The sequence below is a fragment of the Electrona antarctica genome, assembly GCF_951216825.1.
Source record: "Electrona antarctica genome assembly, chromosome: 8".
Taxonomy (NCBI): Eukaryota; Metazoa; Chordata; class Actinopteri; order Myctophiformes; family Myctophidae; genus Electrona; species Electrona antarctica.
In genome coordinates, this window is record NC_136789.1 from 8587071 (window position 1) to 8614021 (window position 26951).

The following is a 26951-nucleotide window of genomic DNA, read 5'->3' on the forward strand; positions in this document are numbered from 1 at the left end:
TTCCATTTAACAAACATAATAAATTATTATAGTGGAAAATAATGGAGCAAAACATGCAAAAATGCAATTCTGAGGTCAATGACCCCTCAAGGTCACCAGAGGTCAGTCAGAAAGTGTTTCCACGTCTGAAATCAAACCTTGGGATGTGTAGATGATATCCTGAAAGTTTCATGCTTTAGTCATAAAATGCACAATACCTTCCATATATGAGCTTAACCGCCACACTACCAAGTCCATGATAAGCATGAATATCATAATATTGCACATATAGCCTACAGTCAATCTCTGCTACAGTCAGCAGAGATTGACTGTATGTGCAATATTTTGATATTCATGCTCATTCCGTTTGCTTTGTTTACATAATGTGCTAGGGACGTATAGATCTACTGTTCTTCTAACTGTATTTCTGTCTGTAATAAACTCGTGCAATACGTGGCCTGGTGTTGACATACAGTAACAGTATGTTCTCCGCGCCTGCGACTCGTGGATCCACACCTAGAGACCTGGCTTATAGGTCAACCTATCACACCAGGCCACAAAGTGCCTTTGCTTATCTGTGCTAAACGGCTTGACTTATTCTCTATCATTTTGTGTTTATTGGCCTTCAATTGCTTGCATGCTGTTTTCCTCAACTCTGACTGGTAAATGGTGCATTTATATAGCGCCTTTATCCAAGGCGCTTTACATAGATTGTGCATTACATTCACCCATTCATACACCGATTGCGGCGGAAGCCATGCAAGGTACCAACCAGCACATCGGGAGCAATTTGGGGTTCAGTGTCTTGCCCAAGGACACTTCGACATGTAGACAGGAGGAGCCGGGATTCGAACCGCCAACCCATGGATCATTGGACGACCTGCTCTACCTCCTGAGCCACGGTCGCCCCGACTGCTTCTGGAAATGGCACATGATTATTAAACACATAAACCAGTGGTTTTCAACCCTTTTCACATCAAGGTCCATTATTTATTCAGCATTTTGAGCCACGGACCATTTGATGATTTGAAGATCAACTCATTGTTGGATAAGATTGTGTCCACAATTCCACGCTGTATTGATGTTGGTACCATTAGGAGACAACAGGAAAACATTGATCAAAATAACAATTCTACATTCTCTAATTGTGTAGACTTCTTGTAAATGAACTGATGCAGATGTTTAACAATAATTGAACTCTTGAGAGTTAAAAGATCTACAAGGGCTAATCCTATCCATCATTTAGCTGGGGACCACGTGGAACCCACTCAAGGTCCACTGGTTGAAAACCACTGACATAAACCCTATAGACCTACTACGTTGACAGTCCACCAGGGGTCTAGTCCAAATAAATGTGCCTAAAATAGTCGATCTACAATTCACAATCTGACAAATGTTCAAATATTCACTCTAGAGTAAATATGGTTAATGTGCAATGTACCTTTAAAAAAAATCACAAGAGGCCTCCCTCTTGTAAGTTAAGACATGCAGTTGTGTTTCTGACACCACCTTGTGGTGGATTAAAGTCATGACAAAATGCTGTGTAGAATGGAAATTCACTTTTAGTAAACACAAACACCCCAGGACGAGAATTAGAAAAAACAGTGTTAGTCGCCTTTATTTTTTATTCAACAGAGAAACTGCTGCAACATCAGAGTAACCCGATGGACAGCAACAAACATTCACACTGAGCCGCTGAAACGATGACTGGCACAGTGGAGCAGTAAGGCCTAAAATGACGCCACACACACGCACACCGGCGCGCACACACATTTCATGTCATTTACATCAGCTATATTACACCTCATTGGCTGCGCGTGACAGCCTCATCCATAATCCCCCTCTTCTCCAATTCGGTCAGTCGGAGGGGGGTGGGGGAGGTCACCTCGAGTAGTGATATAACCGTCAGGTCCATCACAGACGTATAGGGCTACAATGTGACGTAACAGAGACTAAAACAGTGCATCTCTCTGGTACGTCTCTAAGTTAACACAAACCCCCCCAAGTGGCAATAACACTGCTCTCTGGAAGGCCGGCGTTGTGGCCTACATGGATGGGGGGGTTATCGTGGTTTGGAGATGGTAGGATGGGGGGAGGGTGTCATGCTTTTGGCCGAAGCATACGGAGGAGGACGATTATGGTGACAGCCGCAAGGTGGAGTGAACGGGTCACTTAGTGGAGCGGCGGGTGGGCTCCGAGGCGGTGGGGGGAGGCGGCGGGCCACGGCGGTCTAGGTCTTCGATATAAAACATGATGAGCTTCCGGCGCTCCTCAGGGACACACTCCAGGACCAGGTAGCGTTTGTCGTTCTGGAGAACCTTCTCTACGTCTTTGAGGTGCTGCTCCGACTCCTGGATCAGCTTCCTTGACCTGGAAGGACACCGAAGGCAAGACAGCACTTTTCAAAACACAAAAGCAATTCAGACTGGCTTTACAACCGGGGTTTCTCAGGGCAGGGGTTCTGGCCTGGTCCATTTTCATAAATACAGCATCGTAGCATGAATATAAATGTGAAATTGACTTGCGTCCCCACAGTTGTGTGCCGTGTGTGTGTACAAACCTGTAAGTGATGAACTTTGTCTCCTTGAGCAGGGTTCTGAAGTCAGCTTTGGCTGTGATGTACTTGTCTTTAATGTAGTCTTCAAACTCCCGCTGTCTCTTCTAAACGGACAGAAAACCAAATGTGTTAAATGCCTGCTATGGGCCAGAGAGACTCATACCTGCTGTAACATCAAAACAAGATCAGGGCTTAGTTTGTGGAGACTGCTCCAGTCAAAATCATCTTCTCCAGTTATTTGTCATAGATGAGCAGTCGCCAATAATGGCTACTATACTTAGATGTCTTCTGTGTATTGCAGTACAAATACATAATTTACAAGCTTACTTGCCTCCTTCAGTGATGTATTCAGTGTCAGTGGAAGAACTACAAACTGAGATTGGCAAGGCTGCATTTGATTTCTACTCTCTTCACCAAACGGGGGCAGGGGGTCACCTAAACTCAGTCAGCCATCGTAGCGAGGAAGAGAGGCATTTTGAACAGCTAAAATGGTTCCCCAGACCATCTGCACAGAGGACATCATGATTTCACATTTTGCAACATTATGACAGAGTACAACAACCCCACTGTACTACACAGCAGAAGACACAAGATCAAAAAGAGGTAGTCGCTGACTTGGTCAAGCTAGCAACTCAAGCCTAGAGTTGACTGGAGTGGAGGTGTTTGTGTTCCAATTAACAAAATATAAAAAGACAAATCATCAATGTGCTACAATTTGTTCCATCCTGGACATTATTTGTTGCATTCTATTTCTGTGTGTGGTTTTAACCTGGTCTATAGTGTCATGTCTCATGAGACAACTTGTCGTGACTCACGAGCAGGTAGAGCATGATTCAAGCTGGTTGGTTGCCAACCTGGACAGTGCGTCAGCCTCATCATAATGCACACGGTTCTATCCTGACCTGTGTCTCTGCTGTCCGTCCCCCTCTCTTAATATCATAACTAAATGAAACATTACTCAAAATACCCAGCCCTCCCTAATGCTAGTTCATGAATGTACATTTTGAAACTTGACCCAGTGAAAACAGGCACCAACGGTGTGGTGACAGCTATGACCTTATGGAGTCTGCGGTCTGTCTCTCTTCAAGTTCGATACGTACCCGATCACTAGATGAGAACTTGATGCAGCGAGGATCCTCCTTGATGATCTTCTTCACCTCTTTCCATGTGGTGGTCAGCGTGATCTGGAAACAAGCACAGCTTATCAATTAACAAACCATTAAATGAGCAATGAGACTGCTGGACATCTTTCTCTGGTTATGATAAACAAATCGACTAACCACGCATTATTTTATACTTTAAAACGGTGGCTTGCAGAAATTGTGAAAATAGCACATCTACAAGCTCACAATGTGCCGCATTGCAACGTGTTGTGAGCTTGTTCACAATTTACACAGTACAAATAAATAAAATAATGTTCACCTATAATGACATACACCAAAACAGCATTGAATATGAATTGATTATTTTATTAAACTATTGATTATCGATCATGCTTTAACAAAAGATTAAATTAAAATTAAACTGTTGCAGGCATACAATAAACCAATCATGAAAGGATCAATGAGACGGCTGAATACCTTTTTTTCTTTTTCTTGGGTTGCTTCTATGTGTTTATTCACCATGATGGTCTCATCCAGGAGCTGTCTGAAGTGTTCTTTCTTCTTCTTGGCCAGTGCCTCTACGTGTTCGTTGAACAGCTTTTCCTTCTCCTCCCTCTCCAGCAGGGAAGCAGACTCCCAGCGGTGGTCTTTGCGCAGGTTGCGGCGTGTGTCCGACCACGTCGCGTCTGAAGAACGCACCTAAAACATTACACAGAACACAAAAGCACAAAGTGAACACAATGTACAAAGTTATAGGACGCAACACACAGAAAATAGGAAGACACAAAAACGTTGTCAGTAAGCCGAAAAATAAAATGACTGGCGTTCTATTGAAATTCTAAAGGCAGTAATTCTAGATGATGGGTCCAGGGACTCTCAGGGTTCCAAATGGACCATTAAATGGGTTAAAGCAAAAATAAAATCTCACGACTGAAAATATTTGCATGACCAAGTCCTAAATGTGTGATTTGTGAGACCGCATCAAAGGAGCCGCCCCACACAGTAGAACCGATTCCTAAACAATCAACACATGTAAAATTATTTAATGTTTTAATATTTTATATTGTCCCCGCTGTCAACCAGGTTAAAGAAATCACAGATTGAGGCTATAACCTTTGCTTTCATATGACATATCCGATTTTATAGAAGATGCATCAGATCATATTGCATGTTTTCATCTCCAAAAGACATGAAATCAGTTGTAGCGACTGAGAACTTTAATCCATGAGGTCTTTAACTAAAGAGTTGTGGGGTCCATGAAGCGAAAAGGTTTCAGAAGCACTGGGTTAGGCCATTTTAGCAGCTGGTTCAAGGTGGGGGCTGTTTGACCAGGCTGGTGTCAGTTGTTGTTATGGACAAACCCAGCAAGGGTAAATTAAATATAATAACCTTCTCCTGGACGCTGGCAACATGGAAAGCTTTGCTCTCCATGTTGCTTCATAACAAATGTCAGAGCTAATAACATTTGTAACATTTGTTACATTATAACAAATGTGAGCGCTGGTATGCAGACTTCACGTCTGCTATATTACTCTGGTTCTCAAACGTTTTAATTTCGAGGACCACCTAACTGAGTACAAATGCTGTAAGGGTCCATTTGGAACCAGCTATAAGAATCGATAAAGGGAACCGTTAAAGGACAACTTTAGTTTTTTTCAACCAAGGTTCATGTTTTAGGTTGTTATTAGAGAAAGTATAAGATGAGTGTAATTTTTTCTTCATTTGCTGCTTTCTTTCGTTTTAGGGATTTTAGCGGCTTTTGACAGGGGGGCGGGGGCATTCGAGCATGGGGCTAAATATGTATTTCTTTACAAAATATTATGGCGATTTATTTTATTATTATTTACTATAGTCCTAATATACCCCAGGAAATTACATCTGGCCACAGAAGATCACAGGATCTACTGAATGTGAAGGTAGCCTACTGGGGGGAAGCCACACTGTGTTATAGGCTCAATATGCAGTTTGACACATTCAGTAGATCTCGCGATCTTTTGTGGCCAGATGTAATTTCTTGGGGTTTAGTAGGACTAGAGTAAATAATAAAAAAATAAATCGCTCTAAAATTTTGTAAAAAAATACATATTTAGCCCCATGCTCGAATGCCCCGCCCCCCTGTCAAAAACCGCTAAAATCCCTAAAACGAAAGAAAGCAGCAAATGAAGAAAAATTAACACTCATCTTTTACTTTCTCTAATAACCTTCTAATGAACCTTGGTTGAAAAAAAACTAAAGTTGTCCTTTAAGGAATCGGCCCGTTAACCGTTTCCGTCCATCCGACGTGTCCACACGTCATAGGGAATCCAACGAGGGAAGCATTGGACGTGTGTACACGTCCTAGCGCATCCTCAATGATATCAGGCGAGGGGAGAATATTCTGAATTCTTTCCTTTTTTTATTTTTTAGTCAGACTCTCGGCCACCGTACTTCGCTTTTCAGTCATATTAGCTTACCGTTCGATTAGCTGTTTCTGCACGGCAGAAAATGCCTCGTATCTGCTCATCTAGGGCGCTCTCCGTGGTTTTGATCTGATGGATATACTAAGCGCTTCATTTCTGACTTCAACATGCCTCTCGTTCAAAATATGAATGCTTTGGAGCTTCTAGCAATATAATAGAATCGAGACCAAGGTAAGCTAGGGGTTCAGAGTAAAAGTGGCCATGTCTTTCCGGCACCCAAGAGCTTCTATTTTGAAGGAATCCGGGCACTGATTGTGTTAAAAGGGAAATGGTTAGCGGTACGTAATTGTTAAAATCCTAAAAGGATCCCAAAACTAAGCAACACCTTCCATTAAGAGCGTAGGAACAGGACAGAGGCAGGGGGAATCTCACCATGTCAGACATGAGTGCTCTAAAATGCTGAATGGCCTCCTCTCGTTTGTGCTGCTCCCGCTCTCTGTCAATCTCCTTGGTTTGCTCCGACCGAGCTTTCTGCACCTCCCGCTCTCTCTCTCGGAGGCTGGCCTCGACACGGGCCTGGCGCTCCAGCTCTCGCTCCTTGTCAATGTCCACGGTCTGTGGAAAGGGAAAATACAAACACAATCGTTTGAATTATTTTTGTCCACTTGGATTTTACAAGACCTGCCGCAGCACATGTTCAGTTCAATCTGTAATCACAACTATCTATGTAAGCGGTTAAGGACACAATCAAAACACACAGCTGCCATTAACAATTGAAAAGGAGGATTCTGTATTTTTCTCCTCATTCAACCATGGAATGACTTTCCCAATGTAACATTTAATATTTTTTGCCAGACCTCAATTTATTGTAACAGAAGAGGTCAACCAAATTGCAAAGAGGGCCAAACTGAAAACAAAATCAAATAAACGACATGTTTGCAAGACAGGATGAATGAACAATGACAGCTGCTTTCGACAGTAACGCTTGCCTAACACTCGTTGTTGATGCTGGGTCCAATTGGACCATTGCAGGTCTTTAACTCTCAAGTCGAGTGCACAAATGGAACCAAAATAGACCCTTGTTGCTCCATTTGTACACTTATTTAGTTAAATTAAGTCTGAGGATTTTTTACAGTGTAGGTCCCATAGATGAAATATTGTAAAAAACAGGGTGTAAGACCATGGCCTAATGCATATCAAACTGATGGTCCTTATAGAGTTCAAAAGGTTCCCCTGGAACAACATATTTTCAGACGGGGGGGATCCAGTGTGAACCACTGACATAGAAACATAGGTTTTTCAGAAAATGATGATAAATCATGATTTAGGAGACATTTGTAGAATCTGGTCTCGGCTCTGGAGACCAGAACAGTATACACACCGTGGCACGGACAAACCCGGGCGGCGGTAGATTGAAGCTACCTTGGCCTGCTTCTCCATGTACTGCTTGTAGAGCTCCTCCCTGAGGGCAGAGCTGTCAACGGCCTTGTAGCGAGGGTCCGTCTCCATCCTCTCCTTTACTTTGCTCCAGCGCGGATTGCCCTCCATGTGCTGCTGACCCAGCAAATCAAAGAAGTCCAACTTCACCTGAAGACACACACACACACACACAACCACACAGGTTTGTATTACTATGCTTGTGTGAGGATGGCGATTTTGTGAATGCCGTTAAAAAATAAATACAAATAAATGCAGATCTATAAGCTCACAACGCACGTGTCACAGCTATTTTACGGTGCATGACACTGGCACACTACCAAGTATATATCATGTTTAACTCCAATTCAGAATTCCCGATCCCTATACCCAACGCATCTCACCTTTTTCAACCATCAAAAAAACATTTATCTTGTAAGGACCAGGACATCTTCTCATATTCTACCATACCATACTAGACACACACACACACACACACACACACACACACACACACACACAGACATTCTATAAAATTAGTCCCGTCTATAACTACTTCTAGGCAGGAGAGAGACACTTGAATGCAGGGTGTGTTTTAAGAGCCAGAACGATGCTATCAGCCATTACTTGATTGTTTTGAATAGCCACGGTATCGGCAGTTATGTGGCCGATGTGGCCCAATTTTATAATTAAGCCATATTCAAAAATCTTTTGCCCAAAATAGGGATGCCAGGTTTAGGTTTAAAGCAGGTAATAAAATATACTTATTGACATAATACCGGTCAAAACATTGGTAATCGGCGGGCTAGGACTCACCCAACATAGGGATCGAACCCAATAATGTGGTATTGGTCCATGCATAATATTACCTTTTCTCCTCTGGACTTTGAATCCTCCTTCTCCCTCTTCCTGACGGCAGTGATGAACTCAGTGAAGATGGCCTCTCGGTCCTTCATCTTCTCTATGGTCTTGAAGCGGGGGTCTCTGCCATGCTTCACCGCAAACTCACTGAACGTCGTCCTGCACACATGGAAGATCACATATTCATAATCATTTCTTCAGCGTGTGAGAGCTGTTCATGTGGGTGCTGGTGCGGTGTAGCAGGTCATTGCAGACATACAGTAGTTCACAATGGCAGTTGTTTGATTAAATAGACAATCAACTCTATTTTTCTTCACAGATAAATCTTGAGGATGGAAAAATAAGCGGTATCGAACCATCCTAAATATCAGACCACCTGACCACTTTTTGATCCTCATCTGAGAATAGTTTAAACAATTTAAACTGAGAGATTTGAACATGAAGAAAAGTTCAAGCAAACAATTGTCAGAATATAGTTATACAGCTATTAAAATAACCTGACATTTGACGCTTATCTGTTGTTAGAGCAATGCATGTGTCTTGTTTTTACAGATGCAGTAATTCCAAAATAGTGGCCATGTTCTTTACCTGGGGTTCAGTTTGGCGTCCTCCATCATCCTCCTGAACTCGTCTTTGGCCTGCATCAATTTGTTCTTCTTTTCCTTCCTCTCCTCTTCAGCTCGTGTCTTCACGTACGAATCAAACACCTGCGGACACACACACACACACACACACACACACACACACACACACACACACACACGGTTCACATATAAGGCCATATGTGGCTAAATGATTCAAATGCATTAGACTTGGGCAGGTATACAAATGTATAGGTTTGTCTGCTCCATTTAATTTCTTCTTAACACTCCCAACGCGGATCGCGTATCAATACGTTATCAATTAATCAAACGTCGGGTGCGGATCACGTATCAATACGTTTCAATCACTTTTTTATAGCATACTTTCATTCATCTTTTTACCCACCCGGACAATGAAGAACCATCGCCCTATCATTGTTGCTTAGTCCCGCTCACGTGATCAGAAAAAAAACCAAAAAAAAAAACCCCCCCTCCCATCCTGAAAACAGGAGGGCGGGCCGCTTTACGTGTAGAAGCCACTAAGCCAGTCTAAAATGGACGCGCCCATGGAATGATCCAGTCGGTGTATGAAAAGAATCAAATTTAACCTAACCTCGCCTCACCAGGCTTTCCTCCAGCTATTGGCTTTCACACAACACTATACTACTCGATTCCCCCCTCCCCTCCTGTTTCTCCTGCAGGAGGAGCCTGCGAGATGGGGGCTCTGTCCTGGCTGGCTCTGTCTCTCGGAAAAAAACAACCGATCGGCATTGCATTGCGTCTGCAACACACATGGACAGATGCATGTTTCCTTCTTCATACTGTAGCGACCAAACGATCCCCGAGCCTACAATACTACGAACTAACCACAGTATCGACGGGCCGCCACGACAAGACAGTGTGCCGTTGGTGGATCACGTATCGCCATGCAGAACCGTCATAATCGGAGATCGCTCGGACGTGTGATTGTAACGCTTTTTTATTCATTATAATTGTAGTGATAAGACCGCAATGAACGCATCGGGGACGTAATCGACCCGGGTGTAATGTATAACGAACTTTTCCGCGTCCTAAACCGTGGTGTTGTGATCCGTTGTCGTTGACATCACAGCCGGGGGAATCTTTTTTTTTCCTCCATCGCCTCCAACCTGCATGCCCAGGCATGTTCTCTTGTTAGTAAATATACTTCACTAGCTTGAAAAACAAAATCAGCTGATGACAACGCGTCTCACCGTTATACTATAGTTCTGAACCGAACGGTGAAATGGGACTTTTTATAGCCGTACGGATCAAGACTTTTGCTGCCCAATGTGCCCATGACCCCCCCCCCCCCCAATGTTACTGCGATCAAAACAATGAAAGCAGTGAGATAGATTAGGCGAGGCGGCAATCATCATCAAAAAGAAAGCATAGTTATGAAGGTTTATAGTCAGACATTGACAGGCAGATATAACAATAAACACAATAAATATGCTATACATCCTATACATCGAATGAAAGCCCTGAATGTGTACTTTTACGAGGAAAAGAGTAAACATTGATCCCATGTACAGTTTGTCATAAATTGGATACTGGGTGGATGCACATTGCGCCCACCAGATATAACTGCAGAGAAGACATGGACCTGAACACAATATTCACAAAATAAGGCCTATAGCGACATATAAATACTATATACCGTATGAAACAGAAGACTCTCTGCTTTCATAAGAAAAAAACTTCTACTGTAGTAATAATAAAAATCACACCCATGTGAAGTGAGTGGTGCAATATGGGACAGAGTTGCACCGCTCACTTCACAGGGGTGTGATTTTTATTATTACTACAGTAGAAGTTTTTTTCTTATGAAAGCAGAGAGTCTTCTGTTTCATACGGTATATAGTATTTATATGTCGCTATAGGCCTTATTTTGTGAATATTGAGGAGTTCACGTCCATGTCTTCTCTGAAGTTATCTGGTGGGCACAAGCTGCATTCAATAACCAATTACTGTCTAACTGTAGATGGGATCAATGTTTACTGTTTTCCTCGTAAAAGTACACATTCAGGGCTTTCATTCGGTGTATAGGATGTATAGGATATTTATTGGGTTCAATTTTATATCTGCCTGTCAATGTCTCTGACTTTAAACCATCCATAACTCTGCTCGCTGTTCAAGATAACCACTTCCAGGCAAATGCAGGTGTTGCAAAAAGGTCAATATCTCCAGAATGGAACATGGTAAAAATCAAAATGTATTTTTTTAATTGAAGTGGACAAGTTCAGCTTTCTTTTGATGTAGGCGTGTGATTCTCGCTATAAGAGAACATTTTACTGTGGGCCCCCGAACAAGGCCTTTGTGCAATGTTAAATGGCAGCAACATCCAAATAGGCCTGTTGAGATCTTCCAGCAATCAAAGTGTTAATGTTTTGTGTTTCATCTCTATTATAACATTTTGATTATGTTTTGTGGTAACCAAATATGCAAAGTTTTAAATGACCACAAACGACATTGTAGAAAAGAACCAAATTAAACAAGTGAACGCAGACTGGGAGAAAGTAATACCCGATCTTGTATTTGCAGAGTTTAACTCAGGCTCAACAGTGAGGCAAAGAGATATAGTGCACCTGTTTCCTCTCCTTTGGACTGAGCAGAAGGTAGCGAGGGTCAAACACAATCTTATGCAGCTCTTTGTCCCAGGTGGAGAAGGCAGACACCTATATGGACACAAACACACAGGACAACGGTCATACGTTTAACCCACACTCACAATTTGGACATAAACGCTGTGAGACCATATTCATAGAAGGTTTGAGGGAAACATTGCAGTGAAAACCCATTTTCTCCACACTTGAAATATTGGTACCTGTACTTCTTATCAACTTCACACTTATGTGCAAATATATTTTAGTAAATAAGAGTGTCTGTGTTGTATGTATGTATTTCATGCACGTAAAGTTTGGTTCCATTGTTTAGGATGGTCATTTCCAGGTGTACTGCCCTATGGGCCACAGTGTGCCAAGGCTTATCATACAAGGCCGCAAATGGACGACATGCAAACCTGACTAACATCAGTGTGATTGAGCAAGTCAAGTCTGTTACCCCTCTCTCCAGCAGCATGTCTTTGAACTGGGTCATCCTGGCCTCCAGGGGCACTATGGCCCTCTCTCTGGCAGCTCTCAACTCTGCCTCCATAGCCGCTTCCTTTTCAGAGTCGGCCTCTTTGGCCTCGTCCTTCCTATAGAGACATTACGGAGTTAAAACGTTCACTGTGAAAGAATATATATTAAAAGATTTGAGACGAATTTTCAGCTAAAGTTTAAAATACTGGTTAAAAGCTAAGATGACACAGATGTGTCCTCCGGTATAAATTGGTTAATCACACATGTCAGCACATCTGGGTGTTGGGCTGAAATGGACGTCTGGTTAATCTAAGGAGTTGGTTGGTCAGTCAATCCACAACAATCATAAACGCAGACTTACTTCCTTTTCTTGGCTTTGATTGGCTCGTCGTCATTCTCCTCAGCAGTGACTGGTATCTCTGGCTCGTCCTTATTGAGGCCTGGAGACAGACAGACAGACAGACAGACAGGACAGAGAGAGACACACACAGCGCATGAGTTGGAAAACAATGTAACAGGGCGATCATTTAATAATTGTGACAGGCCATTTTGTACATCGACTATTTTCTCTATTTGCCATACAATTAAGTATGTAGGGCTTATTAATATAGGATATGTTTTCATGGCCCTACCAGTCTTCTTGCCATCGTCCAGGCCTCTCTTGTGGGGTGGCTCCTGGATGTTCTTGTCAACGTCGGCTCGGCCCACCAGTTCTTCAGGACGGTCCCACATGGACAACCGAGTGGTCGGGTTGTAGAAGAACACACGGTCGTCACCCGTCCACACCACACACCTTGGACACAACACACAGACACGTTGTAGATCGGCCATTTTCACAATTTGTTTTCACGTACAAGTACGTACAAAATAATGCTGATCAAAAGCTGTCACTTTTCAGGATTCAAATTCAAAAGTAGCAACTCGATACTTTTGTGTGACGCTATAGTATGATCAAGTGGGGCATTCATTTACGATATAGCCATTTTCTTTTTCTATTATTATTTTTAAATATATAGGGTGTATAATATACCCATATACATTACGGTATATATAAACACGCTTCTCGATTATTCACTTAATCAAAAACAAATCGATAGTTGCAGCCCTAATATTGATCACAACATACACAAAGGTATGTTCTTGACAGATTGAGTGAATCTAGGGTAGTGTGTACCAAGGAGTGCCTGGGATGGGGTTGGTAGCTACAGGCTTGGCTTTCTGAGCCGCCTTCTCTTCCTCCGTCATCTCTTCCTCTTTAGGCTCCTGCAGACAGACAGGGGAGAAATCCATTATTCGTGCAAAAATAAAATAATCGATTTTGGGACATTGTTTTATTAAAAAAAATTGAAAAAACTGTAATAGCGACTTTTTGTATGACAGTTATATTAACCCTTGAACTGCCACCCCAATAGCAGCTTTTCATAATTTTAATGCCAATAGAAAAATCCGCGATATACACACTACATCTCATTTTGGCACGGCAATCCTATAGTATTAGAGACCCAGTCAGGATGGTGGTGGTAACTTCACCATTATGCCGATTTTGCCCGAATAGAGGGAATCTGGCGATGTCATTTCCGGTGTAGTGGATCGCAACATCCGCTATCTTTCTACACTGTGTTAGACAGTCATCGGTCCCGGATGCTAAGCGATCAGCGTTTATTTGAATAACTAAGTCAAATTAAGCTCTAATCAAGCCCCGAATATCGCATTTTACGCAGCTATGCACATAAAGACCACGCGCGTGCATGAGCGACCGTGCACGCAAGGATTTCGGCCGGTTTAGGTAGATTAAATCGGCCGTTAGCCAAACTAGCCAAAAGTTGCTATATGATGCTACATTAAGCCCCTGATTATAGGGAATAAAACAAATCCATTAACAGAAGGTTTAGATGAATTGATTCAATCCGTCAAATGTAGGTCAAGGGTTAAAGGACCACTTCACCACTTTTCTACACTGCCTGTGTCTCATAGGAGGGCTGTGGGCAGTGCAGAAACCCGTCCACCAGTGACATCATTGTTAGGCAGAAGTTTTTTTTTATTAATCTGTGACATTTTACAGATTCCAACCCGTTCCGAAAACATTTTCAAATAGGAAAACCAAGCCCGAATGGATCCGTGATTATTTTGTCCGATTTCCGACCTGTTCCGAGATTTTTTAAATGGCGGCACTGCTCCCGACCCAGATCCGATTCTTTCCGACATTCCGAGAGACCCGACCCAGCCAGGCAGACATTTATGTGGTCTTTCTGAAATAATATAGCGGACGTATTACCATTTACCATTTTATGATTAAAGTGAGAGATTCCCTGCAGGCTGCAGCAGAGGGTGAGAGGGCTAGAGAGAGACTCGTCTCCTCAGTGTGAGTGCATTTAAAATTAAGCAAACAGATCATTTGTTTGTTTTTTTACACAATCAGAGTTTTAGCAGATGCATGTACCGTATTCCATTCTTGGCTGAATGGAATATTAACAAGGTGCCACACTCAACTCACTTATAACAGCTCCTACTTTGCTCTCTTACTTATCCATGATTTGCACGCAGGAGAGTTGACATGATTGCTTTAACCTTCTTATATTAATTTGCTTTGTGCTTTGCTAGTTTCCTTTCACCTCGTTGAGGTCAACAATGTTGTCGGGATCTGTGATATAAAGTAGCTTGCATGCCGGTGTTTTCATTCAAATCAGCGCAAGGCAAGCCAGGACGGGGCTTGCCTTGCGTGGTAGCCTACGCTCTTGCGCTGCTGATCCTAAACCAGCATAATCACACAAATAACAGCCATTCATGTCGCTGCAACACTAACCTGATCCTATGTCAGTATAAATTATCACAGAACTTTAGTTTGAACGTTTTTTCCTACGCAGCGCAGCAGAGCGCACATGCATCGGACAGAGACAAAGAGTCTCTACAGTCAAGCCGACACACAATTACACACCGATTGTGCTTTGTTTTGTTGTTTAAAATGTTGATAAAATATTCAGACAGTACACACACACACACACACACACACACACACACACACACACACACACACACACACACACACACACACACACACACACACACACACACACACACACACACACACACACACACACACACACACACACACACACACACACACACACACACACACACACACACACACACACACACACACACACACGGGTCTTCTCGGGTCCACTCGGGCATTACACATAATCATTGACAAACCCGAGGTCCTGGGGGGATACGGCCGATTCCGACCCTGCCCGAGTGATTATGATAAAACACGGCTCCAACCCGTGCGGGTCTCGGGTCCACTCGGGTATTTTCGGAATCGGGGGCCCCGGTGAAGAGCTCTAGCTGCAGCCCTAGCTGTATGTGGGACACGTCCATCCATACCTCCTTCTCATTGGCCATTTCCAGTTTCTTCTCTTCCTCCTCCATCTCCATGGCCTCTGCTTCCTCCTCGGCCAGACGCTCAGCCTTAGCCTTCTCCGCTTCTTTCTCTGAACAAACCCACACACACGATTTCTACAACTGGGAAAACGTACGTTTCTATATCGGTAGTTCTCAAAATGTGTCGCTTCCAAGACCCCCAAAATGATATTTGGGCGCGGACCTCAATCTTAAAATATTTTGTTCGAGCCTGGGCCGTGGCTCAACATAAGGCACAAAGTGACGCTCTGACTGTGAGCTTGTAGATCTGAATCTAAAATGACAAATATAGAACCGCTACAGTAAGTAATGGGGTCGTTAATAAAACTACTGTAGTTACCAGTGGCCGAGACCAGTGGCAAAATATGTTCATATAGCATAAAACTAAAAACAGCCGTCTGAAATGAGTGGTGCTGTGTGTGTGTGCGCTGCGGTGGTCAATGGGTGAGTGTGTGTTAGGCTGCTCAACACTTGGTGGTCAACCAACGCTATTGCCGTACAAATACAGACATACATGGGTACACGGACATAGCTGGTAGTTGGAGTGGCTAGCTAAAATAAAAAATAAATAAAACGTAACAGCCTTTTCACAAAAATGTAAACTTCACAAAAAGTGAAAACAAAAAATGAAAAAATAAACCCTAATGGGAAATTCAAAGGGATGATAAAGTTGGGTGGTTACCTTTATCGAGCAGGGCCTGGGGCTTCTCCCAAGTGGACTCTAAGGTGCGGTTGTTGTAGTAGTACGTCTTGCCGTCGGCCGTCTTGTACTCGGACCACTCTGGGAGGTGCAGAGACGCGGCCATGGCAGCGGGGGCCGCGGCTAGCGTCAGCTGGGGGTGGTGCATCATGGGAACGAGGGGCGGGGCCATACCAGGGAGCATCCCTGCCGCCGCATCATAGAGGGGAGAGAGTGTAAGTGGTTCACAGGTATTTGACTGGGTGGTGGAGCTGATGAAGCACTACTTGTTGAGGTCGCCGTCGGGTGGAAACCTTGCATGTCCCAAAACCGTTACTTTTTAGGAAATGGGGGAAAAAGAACCTGTGTTCCTTTGGATAATAGTGTTATTATTTAGTCACAATGACTTGTCAATACTTTTCATTGATTCAAAATTTCTAATAGCTGATCTACAAGTTCACAATGCATCGCAATGTGCCAACCGTTGCAAGCTTGTAGGTAGCTATTTTTGCTACTTTCGCGTGACACCGACTCTTGCACGACGAAGTAGGGCATTAACTTACGGCGAAAAAAACTTTAAACGTATAAAATAGAGATACAAGGTTTCTGCCCAATTTCACTTGTAAGTCGATCTGGATAAGAGTGTTAAATGTTAAAATGCTTAAATTATAAATTGACAAAGGATCCAAGTAGACAGTGTACAGCAACTTCCTGACTAACTAATAATGATGTAAGGGTACAAGTACGGGATTTCTTTCTCGTGGCACAAGAAACCCTACAAACCCAACAAATACAGTCATGCATGTGCGGAAGTGAAATGTGCAGTTCCACCCGGTTTACACTATCCTCGACAATGTGCTGTATGTTCAACATGATAATGGGTCCTGGGGTCAATACGGCCAACACTGGTACAGTATAATGAGTATATCTATACTGTAAATCGCCGCTGTCAGCCAGAAATAGCCTATAGCCAGCCATATTTTCACATTTTGTGTATTTTTGTAAACGAATGGCCTACTATAATAGCTTCATGCAAAAGTAGCAGATCAACAAGCTCGAAACGCAAATTTGAATCCTGAAAGTGGACAGTTTGAGATTTCCACCAGACAGGGATGAAATACAGTTTCACATTGACCTGCAGTAACAATGGAGAAAGCTTAGTAAATAAAAAATAATTTTACCAAAATGCCTCCTAACCGAGGCCAAAACTGTTTTGTGGACCGTCACACTCGGTAATTGATCAGCTTACTTAGGAGGATGTCCGGTTAAATTAGAAAACAAGAAACGACAACAACAAAAGATTGGGTATAGGTCAGGAGCGTCTGAAATGCTCCTGTGAGCACCACTGGGCAGAGCGATAAGCCTGATATTCTAGTATTGTCAAGGCTGTTCCGTGACCAAGGACGTCTGCTCCCCCAGGATGCTTTATATTCACTTAGTTGACTGAGGGTTTATTAGAGTTCATGTTGTGGGAGAGGTGAGATAACTGAATGTGGAAGTCTAACATGTTAAGCAGAGGTAAAACCAATAACATTAAAATGGATGACAAAAAAAGTACAACCACTTGACAGCCTGACAAACTATTAACCACACACTCGCACAACCATGCCACAAAACTAGACTAGCACAACCACATGACATGAAGCCCTCAGTGTTAATATGAATTACTACAAAGCCCATATAAAACACGCCTCCGCCTGCATACTTATTTACAACTCACAGTTCACGCCCATAAAATACCATGAATCGGTGAATAATCACTGATCTACACACTGACTATAAGTACCCAAGCAAGACCAGTCAGTTATTTTACCCAGGACTGAATGAAATATGCCAACTAGAGGTTCAAGAGTACTTGATAGTTAGTGATCATTTGAGAGAACAGAGTTTCGTCGAGAATCGTCGAGAAATATTCATACATTCTGTGTTCAATATTAGCCGACAAGATCACAACGTGCCATGATGCGACACGTTGTGTGCTTTTAAATAATAAATAGCCATGTCCACTTCTTTTTTTTACACATTTTGAAAGTAGGCCTATAAGATTAAATATGGCCTGTTTTGTTCATAGTACATCATGTTATCGACAGTCATATTCTTTGTATATATAATTTACTTTTCAGGATTCAAATTCAATTCAATCTACAAGCTCAATACGCATCGCTTTGCGCCACGTTTCAAGCTTTCAGATCTGCTACTTTTGAGTCATGCCGTAGTAAGTAAGTAGGGCGTTCATTTACGAAAAAGTTAAAATATGGAACCCGACAGCGACCATATCTGCCCTGTGAAATGCAATTTGAATTTACGCATGTTCCAATGTTCAATGCAAAAAAAAACACAAATATAATCGTTAAGTGACAATTTGTCGACTTTCATGATGGCGACAGCCCTAGTAGTTGTGTTGTGGGTGCTGGAATTCCACTACTGAACACAGTGTGCTGTGTTCACGTTCACAGAACTCTTCACTGCTCACGGCCATGCCAGTGTTTTTTTTTCATGTACACACGGTTATGAATCATGTAGACACCATTCAGCATTCACTACCATGCCGTACTAGCTGTCAGCGGTGCGCGGCTGTGGGCTTTACCGTTAGCGCTGGGGCCTGCCTTTACAAAGGGTGCGCCTACTATGTGCATCATTGCTACACCTGCAAGAACAACGGACAAGCAAGCATTGGGTTGGACACAACAGGAAAACTATAAGCATCGGCTGCCAGAGTTAAGAACGTATATATATTATACACATGTGATATTTAGAACTATGACTGACACACACACACTTTGACAAGGGAACTTCACCACTCCATTATTAGCATGCATGTTTGACTGAAACATTTTTTTCTGTGTTAAGAATTTACACCATGAGCACTAACAGTAGATTCAAAAGTACAGTTTGTCTATAGGCCAATGTGTGTTATTACAATTATGACATGAAAGGTTAAGCTTTTCTTTGATTGCAGAGACATTTTAACAGTGGATGATGTTAAAACTACTATTTATCCAACTACTATTTATCCAGCGATTTACATTTCTTTCAAACATTGTGGGGAGCAGAAAAAAGAAGGAGCCACGTGTCAGAAAACAAGGGACGGGAATGATAGACGGAGGGTCAATGTGTTTGGAGACGTGGGGTTTTACCTGGCAGAGGGATGTGCATGCCAGGCAGAGGCACTCTGAAGGGTGGCACCATGACGGGCGGGAAGGCTTGCTGGCCCAGGCTGTGCGTCATCATGGTCTGCACTGCCGTGACGGACTGCGGCACGGTGGAGACGGTCACCATGGCCACAGGCGACATGGACATGCTGGACGTCACTGTGGTGGTGGTTTGGTTGTGGTCCGCCGCCACGGAGGCTGCATGATGGGAGCAGGGAGAGGAAGCATGTTCAGCATAGGTTTTCTTGTTCGTGTGTCGTAGAATTATCCCAGGAAATAATACAACTTCTTGCTCGATTCATTTTAGTAGTAAATTATGGAATAACCGCTAAGAGAATTATCGATAGTTGCAGCCATCAGATATAAAACATGTTTGCTAACCTGCGGTGGAAACGGGAGAGGGCGAGTCTGGACTGGAGGTGTGCGTGCGTGAGGGAGTGGGTGAGGGGGCCTGGGTGGGGACGGCTGTTGTAGTTGCCACCGTGCTGGCTGTGGTGTTGTTAACACTGCTTGAAGCGGCAGTCACCGCCGGCCCGCCGGCACCAGAGGTGGCCGCAGCAGTCCCGGCTCCTGCGCCGCCCGCTCCCGCCACAAGTAACGGGTTGAGCTCAGACTGCTGGATGATCTTGGCCACGTCTGGTTTACTCCACGACGACTCTCTGGTCCGAGCATTGTAGTAATATATCTGAGATGGCATGAATGGTAGGAGGAGAATATTGTTATAGGTGTGAGGCAGGTTAATTCAACTAAAATATATTGAAACATAATCCTAGCAAATCAATCAATTGGCAAATTATTTAATTCCCCACAGGTGTGTGTGTGTGTGTATGTAAAGTATCGCATATGATGACTCACCTTTCCCTCGGGAGTCTTGTTCTCCACCCAGATCTCCTCAGTGAGTGCTGCTGGGGCTCCCACTGCGGGAACGGGGGGCATCCCAGGAGGGAACAACATCCCTGGAGGGGGGGGCATGTTCCCCATGGGCGGGGGGAGGAATGGAGGTCTCTGTGGTAACACAAACAAGCCAACGTTGACACTTATTTTGTTGTTGTAATGCTCAGAGATGAAACTACGTCACTACTACAGCTGTGACTTTACGTTACTATACCTGCATTATTATGGTATTGGTAGGCTGGTGTGTCTGTGATAGCTCATCTCTTGAAAATCTTATACTTTCTTATGTTAATGTATTACTGTCTGTGATCAGAGGCAGACAAGTAAAGAGTTTTTCAGTGGATTCTTGCCAGTCTAGTCTAAACTTTGGGGAAAAGTATCGACCATGCCATGGCATTTAAAACAATGCTGTAATCTACAGTAGTTTATCCAGCCCTAACCACAACAGCCTATTTAAAAATGTTTATCATTGGTGGCTGTATATTGCAAAATGGGACATTGAAGAAAACTATACGTTTTTTATACGTCAAATTCAAACAATTTCCAGCACTTTAATAACATTTCATGCATTCATCACACCTGTGCAAATACAACTGTTATTTAAAGCTAATGGTCGTCTCTCCACCGCCCAAATGAGAACTAACAACATAACTACCAAACGACAATAAAGTAGTGTGCCATCTACTTCAAATGACAACCTTCTTGTTAAATTTCTCAATGGAAGAGAAACAGCCATTTCCAATTCCAAACACTGCAGATGTGCTTAGTTTATATAGTTTTTTATATATTCATCAAAATAAGTCCAGGTTTGGGGTTCACTGGCAGCTGATGGGACAGTGTGTGGACTATTGTGGTTACAACGTCTCTGGTTTGATTCCAGCCGGAGCCTTGTCTCTACCCTCAGCCTCCCGTTTCTCTACACTCTCCTATATAAATAAAACAATAACTGCCTAATGGAAAATATACTCCCGGTCAGCACTGGCCATGTGGAATGAGTGACTCAGCTGCTTCGCACTCTTATTTAACAGGGTGGGTTGTTCCTAAATAATAGCAAAGGACCGTGTGTAGGCAATTGTGATGTTCTGCAAATTAACAAAACTAGACCATACCCCGGCATGTGAGCAGCGGTATGTGAGCAATGACTGTGAAAGTAGCCCTAAAAGCGCATGGCAGGCCAGCACTGGGGCTTTATGGGTGAGGACTTAAAAGGTTGTGTCCTGACTGTCTGTCTGTCTGTCCCTCTTCCATCTGTTCACTGAGACTGCGGCATCTCCAGAGGACATCTACACTGATTCACATCTTTAGCTGTGTTTATGGTTCACCTTCATTCTTCATCATTTGGATAATATAAATCAATTTTCTAAGAATAACTGCAATGAATATAACATGGTGTATGTCATTCACTTGGCCATATTGCATATTATTATTATCACATTATCACAAACATCACTCAATGGACTGGCTGGTACCACCTGTTTGCACATGATGCAGGAGGAGGGTGCGTTATTGAAAACGAGCGCTTTCAAACTCCAACACTAATCACCTGTACGGAATTTATTGACAGAAAGTAGCTCATAAAATGTCTATGGTGGATTTTTATGAAATGTTGGTGACCGAGTTTAACGTTGTTTAATACAATCAGATTAGAACTTTTCTGTTTGGATGAATGGGCTGTCCGTGCCCACTGGTCGGTGTGGCAACTCTAGATTAAACATATTGAAAAAATATATACTGTATATAGTGTTGCAAATTGCGGCTAGGTGCATTTTAAAAGATCTTATGACAGGTCAATCTGGGAACCCATGTTCATTTGAATTAGCTGAATCCGTCTCGACTCTTGAAAGATTAGTGAGATGTAAACAATGTACAACAATGACACGTACAGGTCCATTTGCATCCTGGGTTCCAGCCTGAATCGCTTCGTTCCGTGAATTTGTCACTCGCTACTCAGTCTGGCCTGCAGGCAGCAGACTCGCATTTCATAATGTCACCTGTTACGTAGCCACGTTGTTGCCGATACGTCATCAGCCATTGATTCAGTTGTCCACTATGTCAGATTCAGTAGTACAAAAAAACAGACGGCTGTGTGGGGTGAGTTTAGTTGAATGATACGTATTAGAGACCTGCAGATGGCAGGAGGTAAAAAGGGAAAGGATACATATACAGTAAGGGGGAAAGGGGACGGGGGGATTCAGATTTTATGGGGGCCAGTTTCGAATTGCAGCCGTCCGTAGGTGCCCTCTTAGAGCGTTTTTGAAGGAGTCAAGGGATTTGCGTGTCTTAATGGCTGTTGGTAGGGCGTTCCACATTTTGGTGGACATGGTTTGTTGAACTCCCTCTGGTGGGTGTGAACTTCGTTGACATTAAGGTATTGAGGAAAGAGGATTTTACATTGTATATTTGGGTCCCACTGAGATACAAAATCATATCAAATGTGGGGTCTGCATGGTGCATATCACATTGGCTCAAATAAAAATAAAATGTTAAGAACCACTGATTTACTTTAGTAAACATCTGTATATAATAAAGGCAAGGAGACATCGTCACTCACTATTCGACTCACCTGTAGGTGCGGGGGTCCGAGGGGCGGCGGCAAGCCACCCGGCGGGGGAATGGGCGGCATGTTGGGGTCGAAGGGCGGGCGTCCGAACGGGGGTCGCCCCGGCGGGGGTCCCCGCATCATGCCGAACGGCGGGGGCGGCGGCCGGAGGAGCGGCGGGGGTCCTCGGAGCTGCACGGGGGTCTGGGTGGGCGCAGGGCCGCGAAAGCGCACCGGCTGCTGCTGCGCCATTCTGCTACCACAGCAACACCAAAAACAATATCACACATACTGTCTAGACGACGAGACGCTCTCCGCCTCAAATCTTAAACATGACAGTATTATATTTGGTCTTACGACGCTAAATCGCCAATCTACAAACTCACAGCAGCTTTCATTCATTCATTCCCATCATTGTGTGGTTGGTTAAACTCGCCATCTACTGGCTGAGTTTGAGCTAGGCTAGGCTAACACTATCAGTAGCACAGATGCAGGCATCAAAATAATCAAAACACTCTTTCAAACCAGTTGCGCTTAGCATAGCATGCTAATAGGTGGCAGCTGTTTTGTTGTTGGCTATTGGAATAGCATCCGTGCATCAACACACACACTGGTGTCGACGTGGTGAAGCAGATGAATACTGGTTGTGGTTTTGTTAACAGATGCTTACCTACCGCTTGCAGGCAGCCCACCACGGTCTGCTAACCCTGGCTAAAGCTAACGTTATGGGGCTAGTACGGTACGGGGCTAGTTCATGGGCTAGTTAGCCTGCTAGCGTGGTGCTCACATTCTTAAGGGAACACAAATTAGCTTCCACAAATACCCCCATTTTTTTTTTTTTTGTAATGTTGACCACCTTTAATTCAACCATGCATTTTATGTCGCGGTTACCGTTCGTTTTCATGCTTCGTTCACGTTTTAATCTACCTGTTGTCGTTGTTGAAGCTGATGCTATCGCTTTCCGTCTGGTCCGCCATTACGGGAAAATAATATAATAACGGTTCTTCCTGGAAACGCCCATTACACGTTTGTCCACGTTTCATTGGCTAGACGAAACGCCGATCACGTTTGCGAGCAAATCCAAAAGCTCGATTCTTACTTCGTAGCACGACGGTGTCGCGCGCCGAAAAAGAGCAACCTGAAAGCTCACGAGTGACGAGTCACGACGTGTTTGTGTTGAGCTCTCTTTCCGCAAGTGTTACCATCAAACAAATTGCAACAGAAACTCTTTCAACTTTGTTTTATTTCATAAATATGTTAGTAACAACATTTAAGTCCTATTAAGAAATCCCAGTAGGGGTCTGAATCCATTGCAAGCATTGGTTTAACACCACCTTAGCATTTTTCATTCAATATGTTCCCCTACTGGGGTTTCTTAGGACTTTTGATATGTTAACATATTTAATTATTTGCAATTTGTTTGAGGTTAACCCCTTTTATCCATAGAATCCCTATAGGCCCTACTGTCCAGTTTCCATATCAGCTTGTTACCCAAACCGGATTTGCAGGTTGCTGATCCCGGATCAGCAACCTGCAAAGTGATCCCAATTAATTCAACTAAACAGCCCCTGGCAAAATGTTGCAGACGAGAAAGATTTTGTGTGGGTTTGTGATTGTTTTTGTTTTCATTGTTTATGCTGACAATGCGTTTTGGTGTAGAGCACATCAAAGCTTTCTACAAAAACCTGGGTGTATGCAAAGATGATTTTAAACTGGTAATGGTAACAACTGATGAGGTGCTCAAAACACTTGAATACCCTGCAACACAACATGGCCACTGGCCATGACAATATTCTCAAAGACTCAGCCTTCTCCGAAATTAGTTTTCTTCAACGGATGGCTGACATCTCCCTTAGAGATAGGGTCACATGAGAGAGACTCGGAGTAGTCGCTGCTTCTTCGCCTGGAAAGGAGCCATCTTAGGTGGTTCGGGCATCTGGTTAGGATCCCTAGGGAGGTCCTCGAGGCATGTCCCACTGGGAGGAGATCCCAGGGCAGATCAAGGCGCAGTTGTGTTTCCTCCAACTTGGAGGAAACACATCGACTCACTGGCCTTGGAACGTCTCGTCACTAATGTTGCTCTGGAGAGGGAAGTCTGGAAAACTGGTGGAGCTATTGCCCCAACGACCCAACTACGGATAAGCGGTTGAAGATGGATGGATGATGGATCAGCCGTCTCCATTGCTCCAATCATCACCCACATAATTAACCTCTCCATCAAACAGGTACAGGTCCCTCAAGATTTCAAACTTGCAAAAGTAACCCCCCTGCACAAGAATGGCAGAAAATTAGACCCCGGCAACTACCGCCCTATTTCTTATAGCTCCATCTCAAAAGTAATGAAAAAAATTGTCGGTTGTAGGTTGGAAAGCATCTTTCCAATAAAAAACAAATGTACCAATTATTCAGAACATCCCACTCCACTTACACATGCCTCCTCTATTTGAGCGACCACATCAAACACGAGGTAGATGCTGGCAAATACTGCAGCATGGTCATGCTGGACCTCCAAAAGGCTTCCGACACCGTAAACCACTCCATACTGATTAATACGCTAAAAGCAATTGTTTTTTTCAGCATATCAGTGAACTGAATGCAATCCTACCTGGAGGGGAGAGAACAGATGCGGTGGAGGTGAATGGAACACTGCCCCCCCCCCCCCTCCTGTATTGACCTGTACTTTCTGTTGAACCAGTGTACCCATTCTATAAACTGTGGATACAAAAATCAATCAATCAATCTGAATAATGCCTGACAGACTGACATTGTCATGTTTAGAGCTAGCAGGGCTGAATATGCATTTGGGATAACCTGTGGCCCATACTCAAACAAAATGGAAAAAGGAAGAAAGGGAGAAAGGAAAGGCAGAAAGGCATATCATGATTTTATTGAGCATAATCAATGTTTAAGTGAAAAAGCACCATGTGAAATGACTGACATACTGTATAAACAAAGCAATGCAAGAACAAACCATTCCGTTTCTAAATCTCCATTGAGCAGCTTTTTCTGATACATAGTGATTGTGGTGTGTCCATGAAGCTATATAAATTACTGTCTCTTCATACATCTCTTGATTGCTTTCCAAAAAGTTCCTGATACTAAACAATTTTGCGGTCATTATTGTTAACAAGAAAAATCTGTCCTCTTATGTCTCCAGCCTTGCCTATCGGCAGAATTTCCTTCAAACATTTGACAAATGAGGCAGGAGCACATTCAAAATGTATACAAAAATAATTACACATAAGAAATACAAATAATACACATTATTCTTTTCTATTGCACTGTCAACCATGTACAAGGACATCAGGGAGGTTGTTAGCCATTCAGTTAATGAATGGCGTTCATCGTTGATCTCTACCTCCTTAAGGGATTGATATACTTCGTTGCACGGCAATGTCACGCACCGACAATAGCCGATCCACAAGCTCGCAATGCGTCGCACTGCGACGCATTGTGAGCTTGTGGATCCGCTATTTTTGGCGCTCGACACCAGCACATAACAAAGTATAAAACCGGCTTTACTTAACGATGACGATAGAAGTGTTGTGAATGGATTCCATGACGGCGGTCAGGCGGCTGCAGAGGTCGTGGGGGAAGCTGACGTGCACCTTGGGTGGATCTTTAAGGATCACCATCTCAGCAGAACCGTCCAAGACCCTGGGGAGGAATTCACCTAGCTTCTCCTGCAAAGTGTCTGTGGGAGGGAGACAAATGTTTGTTTGATTGATTGAATACTTTATTAACAGTTTGCAAAAAGCACAGTAGTACTACGATTATACAAATGGTGCTAAAAGGATACAAAAAAAAGACTAGAGGGCTTATTTCCATCGTGGTCCTGTGTATTTGATTCATCAAAACAATTACAGACAAACAAAGACGTATTAGGCTGGTCCAGTGCATCTCAGGAACATAACTGGTATGGTTGAAGGAAGGCACTGCAGCAGTCTCGGACAATTAAAGCCGTTAATTACAGGGTGCAGGCAAAACAACAACATGTTGATGTCAATGCATGAAAGTCAGGTCATGCCATACCTGACAAAGATGTATTGACATCGAAATGTTGTCGTATAATAATAATATTGGGGGCCGTCCTAATGTAGTGGTTAGAACGGAAGGTTGTGGGTTCGAACCCTGGGGTCGACGTCAGCAAGGGCATGCGGTCGGAACGGGTTCCTAATGCCAAATCAAATGGGTTCAGATCTGAGCCAAGTCTCCTGAGGAGGCACGTCTGAAGGCTGTCCTGGACGGAGTCTCCGGACGCATAGATACA

At 43.4% G+C, this 26951-nt stretch overlaps 2 protein-coding genes across 6 annotated transcripts in view; both read right to left on the reverse strand.

The window, feature by feature from the left end:
* Nucleotides 1-1571: 1571 nt before the first annotated feature.
* Nucleotides 1572-23722, reverse strand: tcerg1b (transcription elongation regulator 1b (CA150)). 5 transcript variants are annotated; one of them, XM_079508387.1, is made up of 21 exons: nt 23609-23722; nt 22706-22934; nt 20104-20253; nt 19630-19933; nt 19234-19446; nt 18684-18743; nt 16100-16303; nt 15382-15488; nt 13172-13260; nt 12630-12790; nt 12359-12437; nt 11978-12113; nt 11503-11592; nt 8904-9022; nt 8324-8474; nt 7461-7625; nt 6471-6653; nt 4117-4338; nt 3637-3720; nt 2540-2640; nt 1572-2349 (listed from the first exon to the last, which is right to left on the reverse strand). In XM_079508387.1, the coding sequence occupies exons 1-21, from the start codon at nt 23656-23658 to the stop codon at nt 2148-2150; spliced, it is 3099 nt and encodes a 1032-aa protein (XP_079364513.1). In that variant the 5' UTR covers nt 23659-23722; the 3' UTR covers nt 1572-2147. The 5 variants fall into 5 exon arrangements, with proteins under 5 accessions (XP_079364513.1, XP_079364512.1, XP_079364514.1 ...); XM_079508386.1 differs by having other exon boundaries at nt 22706-22937; nt 23609-23717; XM_079508388.1 differs by lacking the exon at nt 23609-23722 and adding an exon at nt 23352-23523.
* A 1830-nt stretch (nt 23723-25552) lies between these two features.
* The window catches only part of usp28 (ubiquitin specific peptidase 28), a 28998-nt gene continuing 27599 nt past the window's right edge, over nt 25553-26951 (reverse strand). The window contains exon 28 of the mRNA XM_079508005.1: nt 25553-26375. Coding sequence (XP_079364131.1) covers nt 26200-26375 — 176 coding nt within the window. The 3' untranslated portion in view covers nt 25553-26199. The remainder of the gene's footprint in view (nt 26376-26951) is intronic.

Bases quoted from the DNA above. Each gene is read 5' to 3' on its own strand.
- tcerg1b (XM_079508386.1), bottom strand. From the start codon at position 23,658: ATGGCGGACCAGACGGAAAGCGATAGCATCAGCTTCAACAACGACAAC. The intron at 13,261-15,381 runs GTATGGATGGAC...GTCTGTCTGCAG, and splicing joins AAATGGCCAATGAGAAGGAG to GAGCCTAAAGAGGAAGAGAT. The intron at 12,114-12,358 runs GTAAGTCTGCGT...ATGTCTCTATAG, and splicing joins ATCAAAGCCAAGAAAAGGAA to GAAGGACGAGGCCAAAGAGG.